This window comes from Thermobia domestica, chromosome 6, assembly GCF_964235325.1.
Source record: "Thermobia domestica chromosome 6, izTheDome1.hap1.1, whole genome shotgun sequence".
NCBI classification, from domain to species: domain Eukaryota; kingdom Metazoa; phylum Arthropoda; class Insecta; order Zygentoma; family Lepismatidae; genus Thermobia; species Thermobia domestica.
Genome location: NC_137459.1, coordinates 272,849,116 through 272,869,356, shown reverse-complemented (window position 1 = coordinate 272,869,356; position 20,241 = coordinate 272,849,116). Strand labels below are relative to the sequence as shown.

At 34.3% G+C, this 20,241-nt stretch overlaps 1 protein-coding gene across 3 annotated transcripts in view; it reads right to left on the bottom strand.

The window, feature by feature from the left end:
- The window catches only part of LOC145688493 (vitellogenin-like), a 175,022-nt gene that overhangs the window by 101,730 nt on the left and 53,051 nt on the right, over positions 1-20,241 (bottom strand). For all 3 annotated transcript variants that reach the window (XR_014131917.1, XR_014131918.1, XM_081762822.1), the window contains exons 7-12: positions 16,106-16,752; positions 15,331-15,499; positions 13,170-13,777; positions 8,808-9,024; positions 4,302-4,545; positions 3,717-3,969 (exon numbers count right to left, since the gene is read on the bottom strand). Coding sequence is in view for 1 of the 3 variants with exons in the window: in XM_081762822.1 (XP_081618948.1) it covers positions 3,717-3,969; positions 4,302-4,545; positions 8,808-9,024; positions 13,170-13,777; positions 15,331-15,499; positions 16,106-16,752 (2,138 nt within the window). In the remaining 2 variants the exon portion in view is untranslated. The remainder of the gene's footprint in view (positions 1-3,716; positions 3,970-4,301; positions 4,546-8,807; positions 9,025-13,169; positions 13,778-15,330; positions 15,500-16,105; positions 16,753-20,241) is intronic.

Below are 20,241 nucleotides of genomic sequence, written 5' to 3'. Positions count from 1 at the left end.
ATCTAGACCTAATTTATTTCGTATAATTGTAATTATGATGTACAATGTGTAATATTGTCTTTAAAGATATGTAGAAAACTTTTATTTCTTTTATCGTTTAAATATTGTAGTGAGAAATAAAACATTAAATAGAAATATTCCAATTATCAAGATATGTTTATAGTTTTGCGAAGTTAATGCAGCCTTACAGTATTAACCAGTTGAGAATGCTCCAAGAGCATTGCAGAACGAACTTAAAAAGAATGGAAGGGGGAAGAATAACTGTGATTGTTCCTACATGTAAAAGTAAATCTTTTTATCCGCACCTTCTGTTTCTCTCAAAAATTCGAAACAATATCATCTCTCTATGACTTACGGTTCCCGAGACATGGCTCCTTAAATCTCCCGAAATTCGAACTTTTTGGCAAATACCTGTGGAACGGTGGCCAGTTGCCTAGTAGCCAGTTGCCTAGTAGCCAGTTGGCCAATGGCCACCAGTTACTATTTGCTACTAAAATTTTCACCATCCTCTTAGGTATTGATTAACACCAATATGATCTCTCTCTATGACTTGCGATTTCCGAAATATGGCTACTTAAATCTCCCAAAATCGGAACTATTTTGTGGCCAATATGCACCGACGACTTCGCATGCAAATGAAGAAGTAGAGGAAAATTATGAGAAAATAGAAGATATTATAGATAGGAAGAAGAAGGGTGCATGCATAATTCTAATGGGAGATTTCAATGCAGTTGTCGGAGAAAAACAGGAAGGTAGTATCGTAGGCAAATATGGTTTAGGCGAAAGAAATAAAAGGGGATAGGGACTGGTGAATTTCTGTAGACAGAATTCACTAGTAATTGGGAACACTTGGTTCAATCAGCACAAGAGAAGAAGATATACATGGAAATCGCCAATAGACGGCGGAAGATACCAGATAGACTATGTTATGATTCAGGACAGGTATCGAAATAGCTTAAAGAACGCGAAGACCCTTCCCGGGGCTGATATTTTCTCTGATCATAATCTTGTGCTGGCCGAAGTAGATATTCAACTGAAAAATGTAGGCAGAAGAAAAGTAGATAACAAAGTGTTGAATACTGAAAAGTTGAAAAACGAGGAAATAAGACATCTTTTCGCTGAGAAATTCGAAGAAAAATGTTCAAACGAGGAAAGGATAGGCGCAGGTAGTAAGCACGGTGGGAACACATTAAACGTTGCTTACAGCAGGCTGCAGAAGAAGCAGTAGGTTACCGCGAATACAAAACTGCTAAGAAATAATGGGTTACAGAGCAGATGTTGCAGAAAATGAGGGAGAGGAAGATGTGGAAACAGGTTGATACAGAAGAGGGCAGAAAGATGTACAGAAGGTTAAATAATGAATTACGAAGAGAAACAGACAGAGCGAGGGAAGAGTTTTACAAAAGAAAATGCGAGGACATAGAAGAATTAGAAAGAGTTGGGAAATATAAGGAAATGTACAAGGAGGTGAAATCTATGGAATTTCGGAGGAAACAAGGGAGTATTATGATGGCAGTAGAAAATAAGAATGGGAAGGTAGTCAGCGAGAGAAATGAGGTCATAGGAAGGTGGAAAGAATACGTTGAAGACTTATATGAGAGTAGGGATAGACTGTGTAGCCTAAATGTTGAAGTGGAAAATGAAGTAGGCGAGGATGATAAAGGATTTAGTATTCTTTGGGATGAGTTTGAAAAGGCTATATCCGAGATTAGGAATGGAAAGGCAACCGGAATAGATGACATACCAATCGAATTCATTAAAAATATAGGAGATAAGGGAAAGAAAGAATTGTATCGACTATGCAATGAAATATATGAAACAGGAGAATGGCCAAGAGACTTTTTGAAAACGATCATGATACCGATGGCTAAGAAATCGATCCCAAAGAGATGTGAGGATTATAGAACTATTAGTCTCATATCTCATGCAGCTAAAATTCTGCTCCGAATACTGAACAGAAGGTTATATGGAAGAACAAATCAAGATGTTGAGGAAGAGCAGTTCGGGTTCAGAAGAGGCAAGGGCACAAGAGATGCTATTGGTTTATTAAGGGTAATCGATGAAAGATTTATAGAAAAAGGGAAAGAGGTGTATGTTGTATTTATTGATCTAGAAAAGGCTTTTGACCGCGTGAATTGGGAATTGTTGTTGGGAGTTCTAACAAAGATAGGGTTGGAATGGAAAGATAAAAGACTCATAAGAAACTTATACATGAACCAGCAAGTAAGTGTTAGGATAGGGGAAGAACTGACGGAAGAGAGTGCAATTGGAAGGGGAGTTCGACAAGGATGCTGCCTCTCGCCAACACTATTTAATGTCTATCTAGAAGAGATAGTGAAAAAGAGAATACATGATGATGATGGCATTTCGGTAGGAGGTAGAATGATTAGATGCATAAGATTTGCAGACGATATGGCGCTTGTTGCAGAATCTGAAAAGAAAATCAATAAGATGTTAGAAAAATGAGAAAGGGCTTTGAGGAATATGGGATGAAAATAAATGCTAGAAAGACAAAAGCCATGGTGATTGGAACGAAGGGGTCTGTGTCAAATATAAAAGTAGGAGGGGAGAAAATAGAACAAGTGAATAGTTTTCGATACCTGGGTAGTATTCTTAGTAATGACATGAAATGCGAACGTGAAATAAAAGCAAGGATAGGAATGGCGAAAGAAGCCTTTAAAAGAAAGAAAAGTCTGTTTTGTGGGACCTTGAAGAAAGAGTGGAGAGAAAGACTCATAAAATGCTTCGTGTGGAGTGTTGTACTGTATGGGGCGGAAACGTGGACATTACGTAAAGGTGACGAAAATCGACTGGAAGCCTTCGAAATCTGGGTGTGGAGAAGAATGGAAAGAATTAGTTGGGTCGAGCGGAAAACGAATGAGAGAGTGTTAGAAATGGTGGGTGAGAAAAGATCACTTTTAGATATTATTAGGAAGAGGAAGAGAAACTGGTTGGGACATTGCCTAAGAAGAGATTGTATCATGAGGGACGTCCTAGAGGGTATGGTGGCAGGAAAGAGAGGGAGGGGGCGAAGGAGACTACAATTAATGGATGATATTAAAACAGAAAGATCATACGTGAAGACGAAAGGGTTAGCGTAGAACCGTGGAACATGGAAGCTTCTCAGCTGCGGCAAGTGACCTGCCAATAAAGGCAGAACACCTATGATGATGATCTCAGGAATGGTAAGTCATAGAGAAATGGTATTGTTTTTAATCAATACTTAAGAAGATGGTAAACATTTTGGTACCGATATTAACTGGTGACCACTGGCCAAACCAGTGGCCAGTTGGACAGTGTCCACCGGTTATTATTTGGTACCAAAATATTCACCATCCTCTTAGGTATTGATCAACACCAATATCATTTCTCTATAACTTATGGTTCCCGAGATGTGGCTCCTTAAATCTCCGGAAATCGGCCATTTTTAAGTCAATATCTTGTCAACGGTAAGAGTGACGCAAAAATTTAATCATTTTCACAGATAGTTTTTGATTCTCTATCGAATGGAAGGCTCAAAATTGAAAAAAAAAATCACAAATAACAGACAGACAGACACACAGATATAGAGAATTCAGTAACGAACTTTTTAAGTACGTTGAAAATTGTGTTATATTTTTAAATATTTTTGCGTGGCTATCTTTCTAATTATTCAATACAAAATAATGCACATACTGAAATAGATTAATACAGCATGAATTACGATTATTACTTACACAAACTGGATATCCTCACTGATGGAGATTTCATCAGGCACGTTGAGTCTATTAGAGAATTTACGGGAATTCTTAGTCTGAACGTTAGCATGAACATCACCAGTAAAACTAAGAAGAGTTGGAGTGTTTACGGTGTAGATCACTGGAAAGCCCATGCACGATGGATGCACAATTGTAATTGAAAAGTGGTTATAGAATTTTGAGTATTGTCCTTTGTGACCGGATTTTAGGGTTTCTTCAATAGATTTTAAAACTGAAATTAAATAGCAAATTGTTGAGAAAATAAATTCCGTAAACATAGAAATAATAATACATTGTAATCACAGTTTTTTTAAATTCTTCTCTAATCTTAAAACATTGAAAGTGTAATTCATTTAGCAACTTTATAAGTCATGAACGTAATATTACTCGAGATACTAGAATTTTAATTATATTTCTTTGTAATATTTAGAATTTTTAAGAGATCTTCAATTGAACAAAATTTTTGAAAACACTGAAGTATTTTTTATTCTAGCTAGGCTACTGTTTAAAAGCTACTGACATAATAAAGTGTAATGTATCAAGCCAAAATGTAATAGTACTTACATCTAGGAATGTTTTGAATAGTGTGGTTGTCAAAGACAAAAAATCTATCGGCACCAAATAGTTTCAAAGCAATGTTGCCCTCAAACTCTTGAAAATCGTCCGGTTTAATATCTAACAAATCAGCTATTTTTGATGCACTCCATTGATCTTTGTTGTTGTTTGGTAGCTCAGTTGACTCTGACTCCTTAAACTGATCGTTCAAAATATCCAGTAGATCATCCAGGCTAGATGTCATGTAATGAGCCTGACGCAAAAATTATTTTAAAAATAAGGACAAGAAGAAAAATGAATATAATGAAAGTAGAGTAATTGAAAATTACCGTACAAATAGGTAATGAAGAGATTATATGTACTTTTCGATTATTATTGTATTAAAATGACCTTATTATTCCCTTTTTATTTTTAAAGAAAACAGCAAGAAAATGGATGTCCATGGAAATGCAAGTACCATTATGTAACATATGGTCTATATATATTATTTACACGGGAAGAGTAAGGTCTATCATGGCACATATTGCGCATTATCGGAAAACTTTAGCCAATCCAGCGATTAAGAATAGAGGTACAAATCGAGCTCGACTCGCCCTATAGGGCTTTTATTTTCCTATGACAAATATCAAAGTATGCAGACGTACATGCTGAATTGTTTCAAATAAAAAGTCTAAATATCAAATTACATTTCTCCAAACCTATAAACTTAGGAAATATGGGGATCTCAGTGAATCACCTAACCCTTTTTATTCCCATCTAGGTAAAAAATAACATAAAATAAAAGAATCTGAAACGGTGTTCAGCTATTTTAAATGAAAAATTTAAATGCAAAATAGTGTCTCTAAATTGAAGAAATTCCGAGATGTAGACATTTTATTATAATTGCAACTTTCATTTCAACCATTTCCAAGTCTAGTTTGCAACAATAAGATGTCTACATTCAGTTAAGTTTAGAGACATTAAATTTGCTGTTTGTACTATTCATTTAAAATAAGTAAACATGAGCTTTTTTTTTTTTTTTTCTTTTTTACATTTGACAATGAACGACATGACCCATATTCCTTCCTCCGCTTTTCTTCTCTTCTAGGTCGAATATCAGCGTACACTGAAACACGAGTTTAACTATTGCGAATGAAAAGCGTAAATACGAAATTTCATGTTTGCTAAACTTAAGGAACTTAAAGATATGGGCAACTTAATATAATAATTGAATCTCCAACCTCATCATTACTCTAATTGTAAATGGGAAGTTTCTCACTATTTCATTCTGTATGTTACTACTTCCTAATAGTATGCATTGATATGCTGACGCACGTCAGCAGGTGAAAGCTACAATTATCTGCTGACTGGAATATGTATTTTTCTCATGGAATATGCATTCCCCCTTAAATCGCTACAACTATATTCTGATTTTCTTCTAGTACAGTCATGCCACTCCAACAAATCTACTTAATATTTTCATTCGTAACTTCCTCAGCACCATCGTCCTATACTCTACATTCTTTAATCCTTTCTTCACTTTTTACAGGTATGCCAGTTTCTAAGGCAGATGTCTTTGTAACCCAATACAAAGTGATACAATCAAGACTGATCTTGCCAGAATGGTAAACACATCACGCATTATTATAACAGTCACCAGGTTATATAACTAATTTTTGTGTTCGCTATGTATAGTTTGGAAAGGCAGATATCATTTATACTTTATTTTTGCTACACAAATAATTTCTTTTCTTCGGTGGGAATTGCTAACAATTCAGTTTCTCTCCCACGAATCAAGAACAAGAGTCTTTCATCGTTCACTCATATATATATATATATATATATATATATATATATATATATATATATATATATATATATATATCTGAAAGGTTTCTTCACCGTGAGAGAATTTTAGTGAGTAACAAAGACCACATTCATTATCTGAACTGCATATATGATAAATGTATTTCTATTACTTGGATCCTCAGTGCTTCTTCCTTACTCATTAATATGCAAAGAATACATTCTATAGTTTCTTGGAACTGAATTAAGTGATTTATTCAATCACTTATGAAAATACTAGCAGGCCAGAACAGACAAGCTGCTACCCAGCCAGACCGTAACCATATCGCTCAGTCCGTTCTTATTTCCAAGTTACCACGATCGAGCTTTCGACATATTTTCCTGCATCGTGGCTATGAACTGTGAATTAACGCAAGTTCTTTTAACATTTAATTTGCATATTCATACAGGTGGCATAACCTGATTCCATCTTAAAATGAACTGCCAACATTGACCAGTCGGTCAATCAGCTTACTCCTAGAGAACCTCTACTCTGGGAGTTTTCTCCACGCGTTAATATAGCGAACACTTTTGTTCAATTCACGATACAATTAAGTAAAGGGGCGCACGTCTAGTGACCGCTCAAGGACTGGTATCGCGGTTAGTGAAGTCACGGGTCCGCATACCCAGTGCGTATAAGTAGTAAACGGTTCCTCCAATGTCCTAATTCTACATTGTGACTAACTGTATTCATCCTGCTAGATACGGCTATCAACTTTTTACGAATTATACTCGCAGCAGCTAGAAACTTACGTCATGGGATTTCTTTAGTGTTACCCTACAGTGTTAACTCCCATGTACATTAATTAGTGGTGTGGGAAAAGTGCTTGTGGTGAACCCTCAAATATAATATTTCATTCATCTATATACGTGATATAAAGGGCTATTAACGTCGTGAAATGTGAAGTGTAATTTTGTTTGTGGAAATAGTTAAGTGGTTAAGTCTATATCAGTGTTTAGTGTTGTGATTGTTTTTTATATATATATATTTTTACACATTGTGCATATAATAAATAAGCATAGTATTATTCTATTTAATGTGTTTTCGTTGCATGTGTGAATGATATTTTTGTGTGTCGTGATCTGAGCGATCATCTGGATGTCCGTGAGGATTTCGAGACGAGACACCCGAACCTCTCGGTGCTTGATGCTCATCTGATTGTTGAGACCTGAGGTCGATCCGGAAAAGTCCTGTAATTTATTCCTGGAAATGTTCTTTGATGTCTTAACAAGGTAAGTTCAGATCTTCTGAAAGTACTCGTTGGTGGGACAGTGGGGAGCAGATCCGGAAAGCGGTTACGTTATTACAAAATTTCTCTTACCCAAATTCAATTCAGAAAATATAGTTGAGAAGCACCTATGTTCTGGAAATGAGGGATTTTTCAAATAATTGCGGAAAGGAATTTCTTCTTTCGAAAATCATACGTCTTCCATTAGGTACCTTATTTCTAAATCTACTATTTATTGAAGATCAAGATTATTTGGGTGTCAGGGGTTTGTTAATAAGTAATTCAACTGAATTTTCAATGAAAAACTTAGTGGTATGGAAGGACACCTATGGTTAAACCGCATTCATTCCTGAATGTGCATAAAACTCTGGAAATTAATGTATACTTCAGTGTTTTAAAATACACCATGTGCGATACATATTAGTTCGGAGATCATTTTAAATAAGATGCTCAACGCAACTCATGAGACTTTTCTTTATATAACATTTGATTTAATGTGAACGTTTGTTATCTTTTATATCTGAAATAAATTTTACAACTTCTGTGAAATGAATTGATGTGAGGGAAATTTTTTTCTCTAATATTTTATGTTCTGAAAACTGGAAACAAATTTGGAGGTCTTATCTGTATATTCAAACTGATAAATTTAATTTCAAATGTGATATTCAAATGCAACTATGATCTAAATAATTTCTTAATCTACTTAGTGTACAAGAAGTCCTTAGAACATAACATTTTTCGCTTTAATGCCAACTTCAGAAAGGAACTACAAAGAAATGGAAATGTGGAGTAGGACCGGAACGTCGTAGGACCGAAAAGGCATATTGCCGAAACTTCAGCTCAGAACCCTGTTTCGGCCCTACGCCTTTCTGTTATACGACATTTCGGTCCTATGGATGTAACCGAACGAAATAAGATATTTACTGACATATTAGGTTAGTTGTTTGTAGTAAATGTGTATTTCAACATCATCGCTGAGCTTGACAAGAACTGAAATATAATTGCTTTCCAGACTGATGAAAGAACTTTACTCCCGATTCTTCCTATTTTTTCTTGCATCAAGTATTACATTTGCTTTTATAGAGTTATTTTGCGTTATAATTAAATTATTAGAGTTTTTGACTTTGATGTGGGGGACTTTGGTTCAATTCCCAGCTAAAGTAATGTGTATCTGATCCCATGTTAAGATGCAGGACTGGGTCTTTAATATCCTCGATGATGAAAAGCAAAATTAAACTTAAACAAACATGCCAGTTACATTTACCATCATTATCATCATATTACATGTAACATGAACTGTACCTAATTCATTATAACCTTATATGGACATCACCATCTAAAATTACATGCAAGTTGGAGAAAATAAAACATGCAAATTTTGATGTCTTTTGTTAAAGCTGTATGAAGATGGCCATTATTTTATATTTAGCATAAATTAAACTTGTCTAAAAATAATACTCACTCTCATTGCTCTGTATTTAAATCCTCTCAGGTTTTTAGTCAATTCAAATAACGTGGCAGATGGAAATATATTGTCTGATCTACCAATCCATGCCAATGTTTGCTTATAGATCACATTCATCTTCATCACATAATCTCGAAGGAGTATGTGAGTCACATGCAATCCACGGTTGTCTTCTTCATCCAAAAGATGATAAGCTGCTTGTGCATTTTTGTGCCTGAAATAATAATAAAAAAAAAAAAAAAAAATCAACCGTTATATTGAACTTGATTATTGATCTTTTCCACAATCATTGATATATTAATTCAATTCTAAAATGTTTTCATAACCAAGGCCTAACTAAATTATTCTCTGATAACAGAAGCAGTAGATACAGCCCACTTACGGAAATTGTTAGACAAAATCCTTTACTTGTAGAAATATTTTCACCAAATTCTCTCTTAAACATTTTCGAAAGCTGAGACTAACTTAAATAGCTTTCTCATCCGAAAATTAAAGATCATCTGCAATTCTTGACACAATCAATCTTGAATATTCAAAATTGATTCTGAACGACCTCTTCAAAACTGAATACCTAGGCCTATTAAAATTCAATTTCCTGAACCAAGAACAGATAATACACTCCATTGTTTGTAAGTTGTGGACAAAGTCATTAAGTCCATAAATAAAATTTCCCAAAATCATTCCTACAGGGTGATCCGGAAGTGGACGTCCCTCCTTTAGTTTCAACAGTATAGTGTTAGTTATGGTAGAATGTCTGTACATAGTTACCTTGAACTCTTTAGAGTCTTAAGAGTCATAAACATCGGTATGATCACCATCCATGTCGTAAAACAGCTGAATCCTGCCCCAAGATCTCGCAGATGTTTTGCGGAGATACTCCGGAGTCACATGGGTGAAGGCATGTTCCACAGCTTCTCGTAATTCCTGTGTTGTGTGATAGCGAGTGTTTCTCACTTTTGCTTTATGAAACCCCAGAGAGCATTGTATGTTGTCGTCAGATCGGGACTTCTTGGAAGTCAGACAAAGGGAGCTGGCGAAGATGCACAACCTCTTTCAATCCAGAGGCCAGGAAACGTTCAGCTATGTTACGACATGGATGGTGATCATACCGATGTTTATGACTTAAGAATTTTAAGATTTCAAGGTAACTGTGTACAGACATTCTACCATAACTAACACTATACTGTTGAAACTAAAGGGGATACGACCACCCTGTATAATACTTATTCCATGTGCTGATAGTAGACTTCTGTCATGACTACCTGGTTCGATAGCAGCAGTTTGAAATAGATGATACCATGCATACACCTTTTTGCTAGTTTTTAAATCGCGCCTCCTTTAGGCATCCATTCAGCGTTTTCATTTAATGTTGCGGCAAGTGATTCATTTTTCGTTTCGCGTATCCAATTTGATCAAAAGTTACTCTTTTGAAACATATTAAAAGGTGGCTGCGAATGACAGGTGTTGTGGTGTCAACGTATGTTGTACTCATAGTTCCTGATTGGGCATATAACCAAGCCTCTGAAGAACACACTGAATGGTTAAGTAAAGTGCTGTGGCATTATTCCACAGTTTAACGTGGACTTCCCTCAACAGATGCTTGCAGAACATCGTTATCAAACTCAATGGGTAGCCCTTGTCGTGGCAAATCCGTAAACGTGGTGTTTCCAGACCAGAACTTCCTTACATTGGACTGAAATAGTGCGACCTCATTTCTTTCTCGTTGCTATGATGGTCGCCATTTAATTTTCTAAACAACATGGACTAAGGATCTGCATACATACAAAGCGAAAACAATGTGTTAATTTCCGGATTGCAAACATTGGAGTAAAATAAATATTTGTATTTTTATAGACTTCCAATTGGAACTTTAAAAAAATGTGATTATTATATTAAATACTATAAACGTATGAAAACTTTGAATTGGAAGCCTTTGAAAAGTTTTCGTTTGTTTTAATGTCTGAAAAATTACTATTGTACTGATACTACGTCAGAAGAAAATATACACCTATGTTTATGACACCATAATTTTTGATAAAATTTTGCTTCCAATTCTTGTCTCTGTTGCTCGTCTGAAATTATATGAACAGTAAATAAAAATATTGAATATACTTTGCATAGATTTCGTTTACTTTTACGTTTTTATCATTAAAAATTCGACATAAAATATGAAAAAAAGAACATAATTCCGTGATAGTTAGCAACTATGGCGTTCAAGAAAGGAAGTAGAATTTCTACACAACGAACACGTTTAAGGCTCTTCACAAATTATTAAGAGACAAACTAGAAATAGTTTACAAGAAATATATATACGAATTGTTCCGAATGCGTTATTTTTGTACTAACCATATTTAGAAGTCAAAATTTGTACTTTCCCTTTTCCCTTCTAGTTATTGTGTGACTTTTATTCATAGCTCATATGAGAGTTTAAGGACTGTATATTTGGAATATATACTTCTCTTATTCTTAACATTTTCTATGTGAAATTTTGTAAAATAAAATATTCTGTATAAAAATTTGCTTTGTAAGTTTCATTGATAGTTAACAACCCTGACATTTTGGGGAAAATTATCAAATTCCGTTAATTAGTTATTAGTATGGTTATTTAAACATATGCATGAATTGGCATTCTACTGTCAATAGGATATGAGAAAAATGAAACTAGGGTCTATGCTGATATAATCCAATAATTTAAGACATAGAAAATAAGAGAACATCTACCCCTTTACCCCTCCCCCTTTGCGAAGTTTTCCCAAGGTTACAGAGTGGCACTCATCGAATTCGAAATCAGCACTCCAAAATCATGTAAGATCAGCTGAAAAACTTATATATATATATATATATATATATATATAAAAAAAATCATTGTTCATCAGCTTCTCCCACGGATTTCTTACTGTACTGTCATTACACGCATTTAAAAGTTAATTGCAAATATAAGGACAGATTCAATGCATGTCCGCCGATAAAAAAAAAAAAAAAATCAATCCTGATTATAACTCTAAGCACACATATGGCTACACTCTAGTACTTTTTGTAATTTTGTATATATTATAAATGTGCACCCATATTGTAAAGGGTGGGAGTAACAAATGTAAATGCCCCAATAGAATTAGAATTATTCTAAACATAAATAATGACTTTTTCTCGTAAAAAGTCGTGAAATTGTACTATTTTTCTCTTGTCCACAGCCATTCAATTTGTACCTTAAGAGTGTTTATATTGTGTATAATTGATTTTCCTTCTCCTTACACTTACTTGGCAATGATGCTAACGCTAACTATGCGATTTCTACCCTATAAATTTACCTATATTATAGGTGTGGGGCCTGTAGAAACGAGTTCCTTATAGGTTACCTTTTCTCTGTGAATTACTAGATTTTACTTGTAAATTTTCTAGTAGATTTCATATTATTAATCTGTATATTTTCCCAGCAATTTTTCTTCGTCTTTAAAATATTTTACAATTGTGAACAATTTTCCAGACATTGTTCTTGTTTATACTAAACTTCACAATACACCTTATATTTTATGCGTTTTCATAGAAGTAAATATATTGATCACCATGATAGCGGACAGAAAATGACGACATTACTATTTCAGTCTATTTCTGAAATTTGCTGATACCAAGTGCCTTGAGACTGTAAACAGCATTGATGTTTTATGCCACTATGATCGCTGGATGCTTGATGAAACCCATCATAAAGTGTAATATTTGTATATGTTATTCCAACACTGCTATGTTCCAACACCTGTAGGTAATAGTGTGCTGTAGACAATTTCCCTCGGTTCACGAATACACAATTAACTGTCTTGTTCAGAGATGACCTTGCGTCTTTAGTGTAGTTCATCATTTGCTTGTAGCATGACGTCAGTTTCACGATGCTTTAAAAAAATTACATTATTTATGGGGATGGACTAATAGTATGATAGTGAAAACAATATTCGAGAATATTGATTATTCTTAAAAAGAGTTTCTTGCGAACTAATTGCGTTAATATTAATATATCAAACGTATTGATAATGTACTTAATATCTATAATGTTGTCATATACTTTTCCAGAGGGTTTCTAAAAAAAAAAAAAAAAAAAAAAAAAAAAAAAAAAAAACTCCATTACTATGAATAATAAACACCATATTCAATTGCCATAAATATATAATTTCAGTGCTCAAGGCAGTAATTTGTACTTAATAAAACACACATGTTCATGTAAAGTGAAAATATACGTAAAAAATATAGAAGACAATTTCTCTTCAAACGCAGTTCAATGATACAAAAAATTGTTTAATTACAAATTAATATTAGGAGAAGTTAGTGTAATTAGAATCTAACTATTACCCAAATGTTTGTTATACTTACAATTCATGATCTTCCTCTGAGTTCAGTAAAGCAGCTGAATAGACAGCAGAAATCACAGCTGCCTTCACTTGAGAATTCTTTTCATAACGTGTCGATTCTGCCATTCTCAGTAACATGCCAGCAGGCAGATTAGTCTTCATTAACAAATATACGGCTGCACAACGAATTTCATGTGCTTCACCCACGTTCTGGTAAACCTTGAACAAAACTTTCCTTGCTACATCAGGATATGTTGTTACCATAGGAAGCAACGAAGCAACAATATGAAATCTATCAAACGTAGTTACTTCTTTCTTGCCTTCGAGATAAGGCTCGAAAGCACGGAGTATTAAAGGATGAGCAACTTTTCCTAGTGCTGCTGTATAGATTTGGAATTTCATCCTATCATTATTTGATGCTGCCCTGTGTAGCTGATGTTCCATATATGAAATATATTTCTTAGTTACAGCAGATTCATTTGGACAAATTCGTTCAGAACTATGGACAGGATATCTCTTGTGTTCTGATTTATTATTTACAACACCTCTGCGAAGCAAGTTGGCAAGTGTGTGAAGTGCTGCTATATGTAAAGTTGGCTGCCTAGTGAATTCGACCTTTTGAACAATGTCCTACAAAATACAAAAAAAAATGGAACTTTTTAGCCTCTACTGCCTTACCATACAATAAGGGAAAACTGTAATTAGGCATTTGCCTGCTGTTTTTCCGAAATAAATAAATATAAAAAAATTGATGTGCAAACACACCCAGGCACTAGATTTGAAAACAAATTATTAATATAACATTCTGACATATACTCGCGGTAACGATAGAGATGTACCATTATACTGGTTGTTTTCGAAAGCATGGATGGCTCAGCGGTAGAGCGCTCACCTCTAATACAAGGGGTTCCGGTTCGATCACAGACCATGTGCCTTTGTGATGGACAATAACGTGTCTGTGAGTTATCTCGTTTTTGTTTTCGTTTCCATCCACATTCTCACTTCCCTAATTCCTTATATTCAATTTTATTAATTTACAGTATAAGTGTCCTTTAGCCTAAAGAGCATAAAACGGGACGTTGAACTAGAAAATCAATTTAATTTCGTTTTTGGATAAAGTTTTATCTTATGGAAATGACTTTCCCTCAGAAGAAAAGAGAAAATATCAACTGTCTCCCTTGAACCCTTACTCCAGACCCAAGAAGCAAAATAGAAATAGTTTGACTGAGAATATACATAGTGTTTTATATATAAGGTGTTTCTCAACTATCGTGGAGAAGCTTCAAGGGATGATAGCACCATATCGATCCAGATGGTGATGATGGTGAGTCGATCTGAGCTGAGCCTAACCAAGCCTGTCCCTGACTGAGTCCGGCTACCAAATATAGCATCTGTTATTTATTTGACCATGGTGTATTTGCTCGCCAAATTTGGATAAGTTCTGGTCAGTATTTAACAAGAAGTAAAGTACCATATATACCTGGAGAAAAAACGTATGCTTACGCATGGAGCTACAAAGCAACGAGAAACGACTAAAGACCTTTGGAGCATGAATACGGAAAAGAATCCAGAAAGTTGGTTGGTTGAACATAAAATAAATCAGATAATGTAAGTAATAATAGGAAAGAGATAAATGTTACTAGAAGTAATTAAAAAGTGGAAGAAAACTGGTTAGGACATTGTTTGAGAAACAATTATGTTTTAAGACAGAAGTGATGAAAGGGAAACGAGAATGGGAAAGAAAAGGCTACAAATAATTGAGGATATTAAAAGTGAATAATTGATATTCCAAGACAATCGCTTATATTAATGTTGTGGTACATGAAGCTTTTTAATTTGCTATTAGTGAACCTGCTAGTGATAGTAGGATACTTAATGATGTTGAATTTTTTGTTCCATCTCAAGATCAGAACTTGTTACTTCTTAATTCAGGGTGCTCTTCAATTGTATCTACAGTTGTACGCAATTTTAGGTACGCCCATAAACAGCCTATCCTCTTTACAGCTTTACTCAATTTTAATGTGAAAAAGACACCCTTGTAGAGGTGTGAAGCTAAATTTTCTTTTGTTGTTGTTGTTATGCATCATTTGTGCATAAAATAGGACTTGGTTGAATAATTACTAGCTAGAAAGTGAAAATCTTATATTTTAAATTTCAAATTTCTAAGTGAGTAGAGAACTTACGAAAAGTTTCTGGAAGTATTGTTGAGTTAATTCTCGAGTAGTTTCAGATAAACTAGCCACAACTTCTGCAGCTTCCTCTCCTTCAATTTTTTTGCTGCTAATCCAGTCATCAATTACGAACAAAGCTGCTTCTGTACCAGCAGCTGCTACTGCATCACGAAATGCTTTCCTATAGTAAAATAAACAATTTTTAAAATGATAAAATTTTGTTACTATTCTTCAAATATAATATAAAAATGAATCCAATATCAAAGTGATTTCACTTAAACTAAGTTTGTCTTTCATGATGCAGCTGTATAATCAAAACAATACCAAATTGTCTTTAGATATAAAGAATCGAAAAATTTATTTTAAATAAGAATCTTTCATTCAATATTTCGATTTTTTTTACCACTTAGCCAACAAAATAATCAACGTCATGAATCCATGCCTGAATGGTACGTTCGTCAGAATGATACTCTCAAGTTGCTTCGAAGCGCATTTAGTGCGTTTAAGTTAACTAATGCAAATTTATTGAATATAATATCAAATATACAAATAAACAAATAGACTTAAAATATCCTCATAACAACAAAGGACAAACTATAAACACAACTTAATAATAGCTCTCCTCTATTAAGAAAAATTCGAATTCCAAGAATCTAAAGCACATTGATTCTTTCAAATTGTACATAAGTAATTTATATTGGTCTTTCGGTTGTTGGACGACAAGAAATCACATACGATAGCGTTTGTGTGGAATTACTATCTTGCTATATATGTTTAGGAAACTTACCATGCCAATTTCTTCTTAATAGCAGCGGAAGGAGGTGAATATAATTCTCGTGTAAGTTCTTGTAGTTGATTAGTGTTCATGCATTGTGTAATCAATATAAGGATGTTAATTTTCTCCAGAGTGCTTTTTCCTGGGATGGAACTTGGATTTTCAAGTTCTTGTGCAATGGCTTCAGCTAGGATTTTTGAATCAGAAACAGTGTGGACCTGATCGGAAGCTAGGATGGATTTTCCACTATGATGTACAAAATGTGATTTCAGTGAGCTGTAAAATGAGTGATTAATGGGTATTCCATACTGAACATCTCTGTCTGAATGGTCTTCACCAATTCCACTTGAAGAAGCACTATTATTATCACTGTCTATTGAATTATCTTCTGGCCTTTTGGTGATGGTGCTGGAGCTATGAAGAAACGGGAAGTTATATTCATAGACAAGATCTGTACTTTCTTTTAAATCAATTGGCTCGCTGATTTTGCTGGTTATTTCACGAACAGCTTGTAGAGTAAGGTTTGACTTTGAGATTACCAAAATATCTTCATTATTGTAAAAGTCAGGGCTTGCAATTGTTTGTGAATATTTTACTGTCGAGTGAATAGTAAAGTCGTCCACATTTCCGGAGATTATAGTACGTGACAGAGACGATTGCTGAAAACGAAAAGAAATATATATATATTGAGAGAGAGAGAGAAAAAAATATTACAGAAACACAGTTTCGTTATATGCATTACGCTCGCATCTAGATATACTGGTAAACTGAGTCTGATTAATAAAATGAACTTCAATTGATGAAAACAGAGACTTAATATTGTGGTACACAATTTTAAGAAATTATATTGAAAATAAGGAAATAAATTTCATGTTTTCGGTGCGCCATTTCGTTGTAGAAGATTTTCTGTTAAAAAATGTATTTGATTTTTCTCAAGACTTTAAAAAATTACAGAGCTTAATAACTCAGAAACTTATTAAGATAACTTTATTAAATGTGCAGTTTGTTTGTTCTTGTTTTCCTAAACTTATGCTGTAAATTTCTGAAACTTTATAAAGAAAATACTTGAAGATCAAGAGTTCAATGAACAAGCTTAATTCTTAAAACTTGACACTCCAACAACGCAATGGGTAATTCGTAACACTTGTGACTTGACACTCCAGTAAGACTTTGCTCTGGAAAGAAAGTTAGTCAATACTACAAATTTCCTTTCAAGGTTCTTGCAAATAATATATTAGTCTGTATAACTACAAAATAATGGCAGTATAAAAACATAGAGTTTGGAAGATATGTAGAGTTTAGATATTACATGCATATTATTAATATGTATGGGGAATGGCGGGAACTTCATAACGAGGATCTATATAATTTATATGGTTTACCGAACATTGTTAGGGACATCAAGTCTATGAGGCTTAAGTGGGCATGTCATGTAGCTAGGATGGAAGAAAGTAGGAACGCTTTCTAAGTCTTAACTGGAAGACCAATCGCAAAACGACCATTAGGAAGACCTGGACGCAGATGGGATGACAATATTAAGATTGATCTCGCAGAAAGAGGAATACAAAGTAGAAACTGGATCCAACTGGCTTAGGATAGAAGTCAGTGGAGAGCTTTTGTGAAAGCGGCATTGATCCTCCGCATTCCATAAGCCATATAATTAGTTAGTTAGTTAGTTAGTTATTATTAATATGTTCTTTTTATTTACAAGAAAGCTAAGAAAACGTTGCAAGGAAGGTTTAGGAAATATATTGAACAACGTAAGTATACTGCTACTTCCTCTACATAACATTGAACATAATACATAATATTTTATTCGCTTCTATTTTTCTTACCTTCTTTTTACACTATATTCATTAGCTGTTAACAATTACTCAAAAGAAGTCTATAGTCCTATTATTAGTATTTGAGTTGCAAGCAAGTAGGTGAGAATGAAAATTTCGGTTTCACAAATCGACCCTACAAATCTTGTGCTTGAAAATTAGATATAAATATAATCAAACAACTCACAGAACCAACAAATTGCTACATATTAAACTATTTAATTATATTCTATTCTGCTTTAAAATATGTTTACGAAAATATTTACAAAAAAAAAAAAAAAAAGAGTTAGTTGTACTAGTGAAAATGAAACTACTGGGTGGGAGGGAATTTACTCCCTATTGAGAATAGTTTATAACTTTTCCAATGCTTAACCAATATTCATTAAACAGAAAGAGTTATTTTTGGAACGGTAGAATTTATCACGTGATATCTTATTTATGCAATTGCAAGTATCAGTGGCGGAACATGGCGCAACGTCTAACCTTGTGAGCGGGTTCATCTGGCATCCAGGTACAATGTATGGCAGTCCGTGGTACAGACTTCATGCTCGGTAGATGCAAAGACCATAAGGAATTGCCATTCGAAGCTAATGGACACAGATTCTGTAGCAGATGTTAAAAGACTTGCTGTTCAATATCCAAGATGGAGGAAAATGTGCAAGTGGCTCAGGAGATGTTCAGTCTAGGTCCTCAGAAATCGTAAACACAAACATCTTGCGAAAGTGGTTTAACCCGATACTCAATTCACAATGTTTTGAAGGAAGAGTTGAATTATTTCAATGGTATCCATGTTTTGCACGCCCTGTCCGTGCCTGGCTCGACCTATTTTCCATGACGCTGGTTGCGACGTCATGACCCCCTTGAATGGCCAGCAAGGAGTCTTGACTTAACGTGCTGCGACTTCTTCCTCTGGGGTTGGGCGAAAAAAGTTTATTGGACAAAACTAAAAACTCCAGATGAATTGAAGGAGAGACGCTCTTGCAAATTTACCTCTGGGGTATCTGCAGAAGTCCACTGCAAATATCCCGTACTATTTACGTGAACTGGTGGATAATTGTAGTGCTTATGTGAAATTTCACCAATGCATAAAAATTATACATTGCTGAAATTCTTTTTATTTAAAGAAAATTGGTTACGTGTTAAAAAAGTTATAAACTACTTTGGATAGGGACTTAATTCCCGTCCACCTGTGTAAAGTAGAGTACAGTTGCAAAACACATGTGAAGGGTCTGAAGTAGAGTATGGTTAAAATGTTAATGTTAAGAAGTGTTGGTGAAATGAAAAGAAAGGAAAACGTGAGAACCCAGAGAAAAGCAGCGGACACCATAATGTTAACTACATCTTATGTGGGCTGCCCTCAAGCGAGTAATATTGCGTACCAGCATTGAGCACTCTACCACTGAGTAGGAAACAAGCATATATCCTAAATTGGAAACATATCAATGTTTAATTAAGCAACTGAACATTGTATCCCTCGACAGCAGAAGAAAAGTTCGGTTACTCTGCGTTATATATAAAATTTTAAACAATAAAATCCAAGTGTCGCAATTACTTGAACTTCTGAAATGCAAAATTCCCAACGTTAGAAGACGTCCAAAGCTGGCTTATTTTACTGTAGAATATTAAGAACAAATATCATGAAAAGTTCACCTATTTGGAGCATGTGTGATCTCTACAACAAACTTTGTGTGGTTGAACAAAATATTGATATATTCAGAATGTCCTTCACTAAATTAAAAAGCGTAGTAAATTCTTTAAGTGCCAAATCGATGATTAACCTGTCATTCAAATTATCACTTGTCTGTGTATTCTACTGTCATTATGTTTATCTGTTCGTTAATACTGTAATTGGGTATCTTTACCTGTAGTATTCATCTCTCTAAATAAATAAATAAATGGCAGATGTATACTAAACACCGTATGCTTTCCTGAACCAAAAACCCACACATTTTTTCAGTAGACAAGATTTTTAGTTTCAGGTATGTTAATTTTTTTTATCACATTTCTTTGACAGCAATATTCAACGTTCTTGATGTAAATTTCTCCGCTTGTTTTATACCAGCACATTTCACCACAAAATAATATGTTAATGAAAACAAAGAAATTTTCCGCGTTCAAAAACTACTACAAGTAAACTACCCTTCTGACGTCTCCTTCTGGGAGTAAATGAACCGCTGCCATTGTGGGAGAGATAGACCACATAGAAAAGGAGTCCCTCTATTCCTTACGCTATATGCAACTATCTTCAATGTTGATTTTGTAGAGTTGTGGTCCTTAAATTGATTTACTATGAATGGTTTATAACTCTTAAACTGTGCAAAAGTT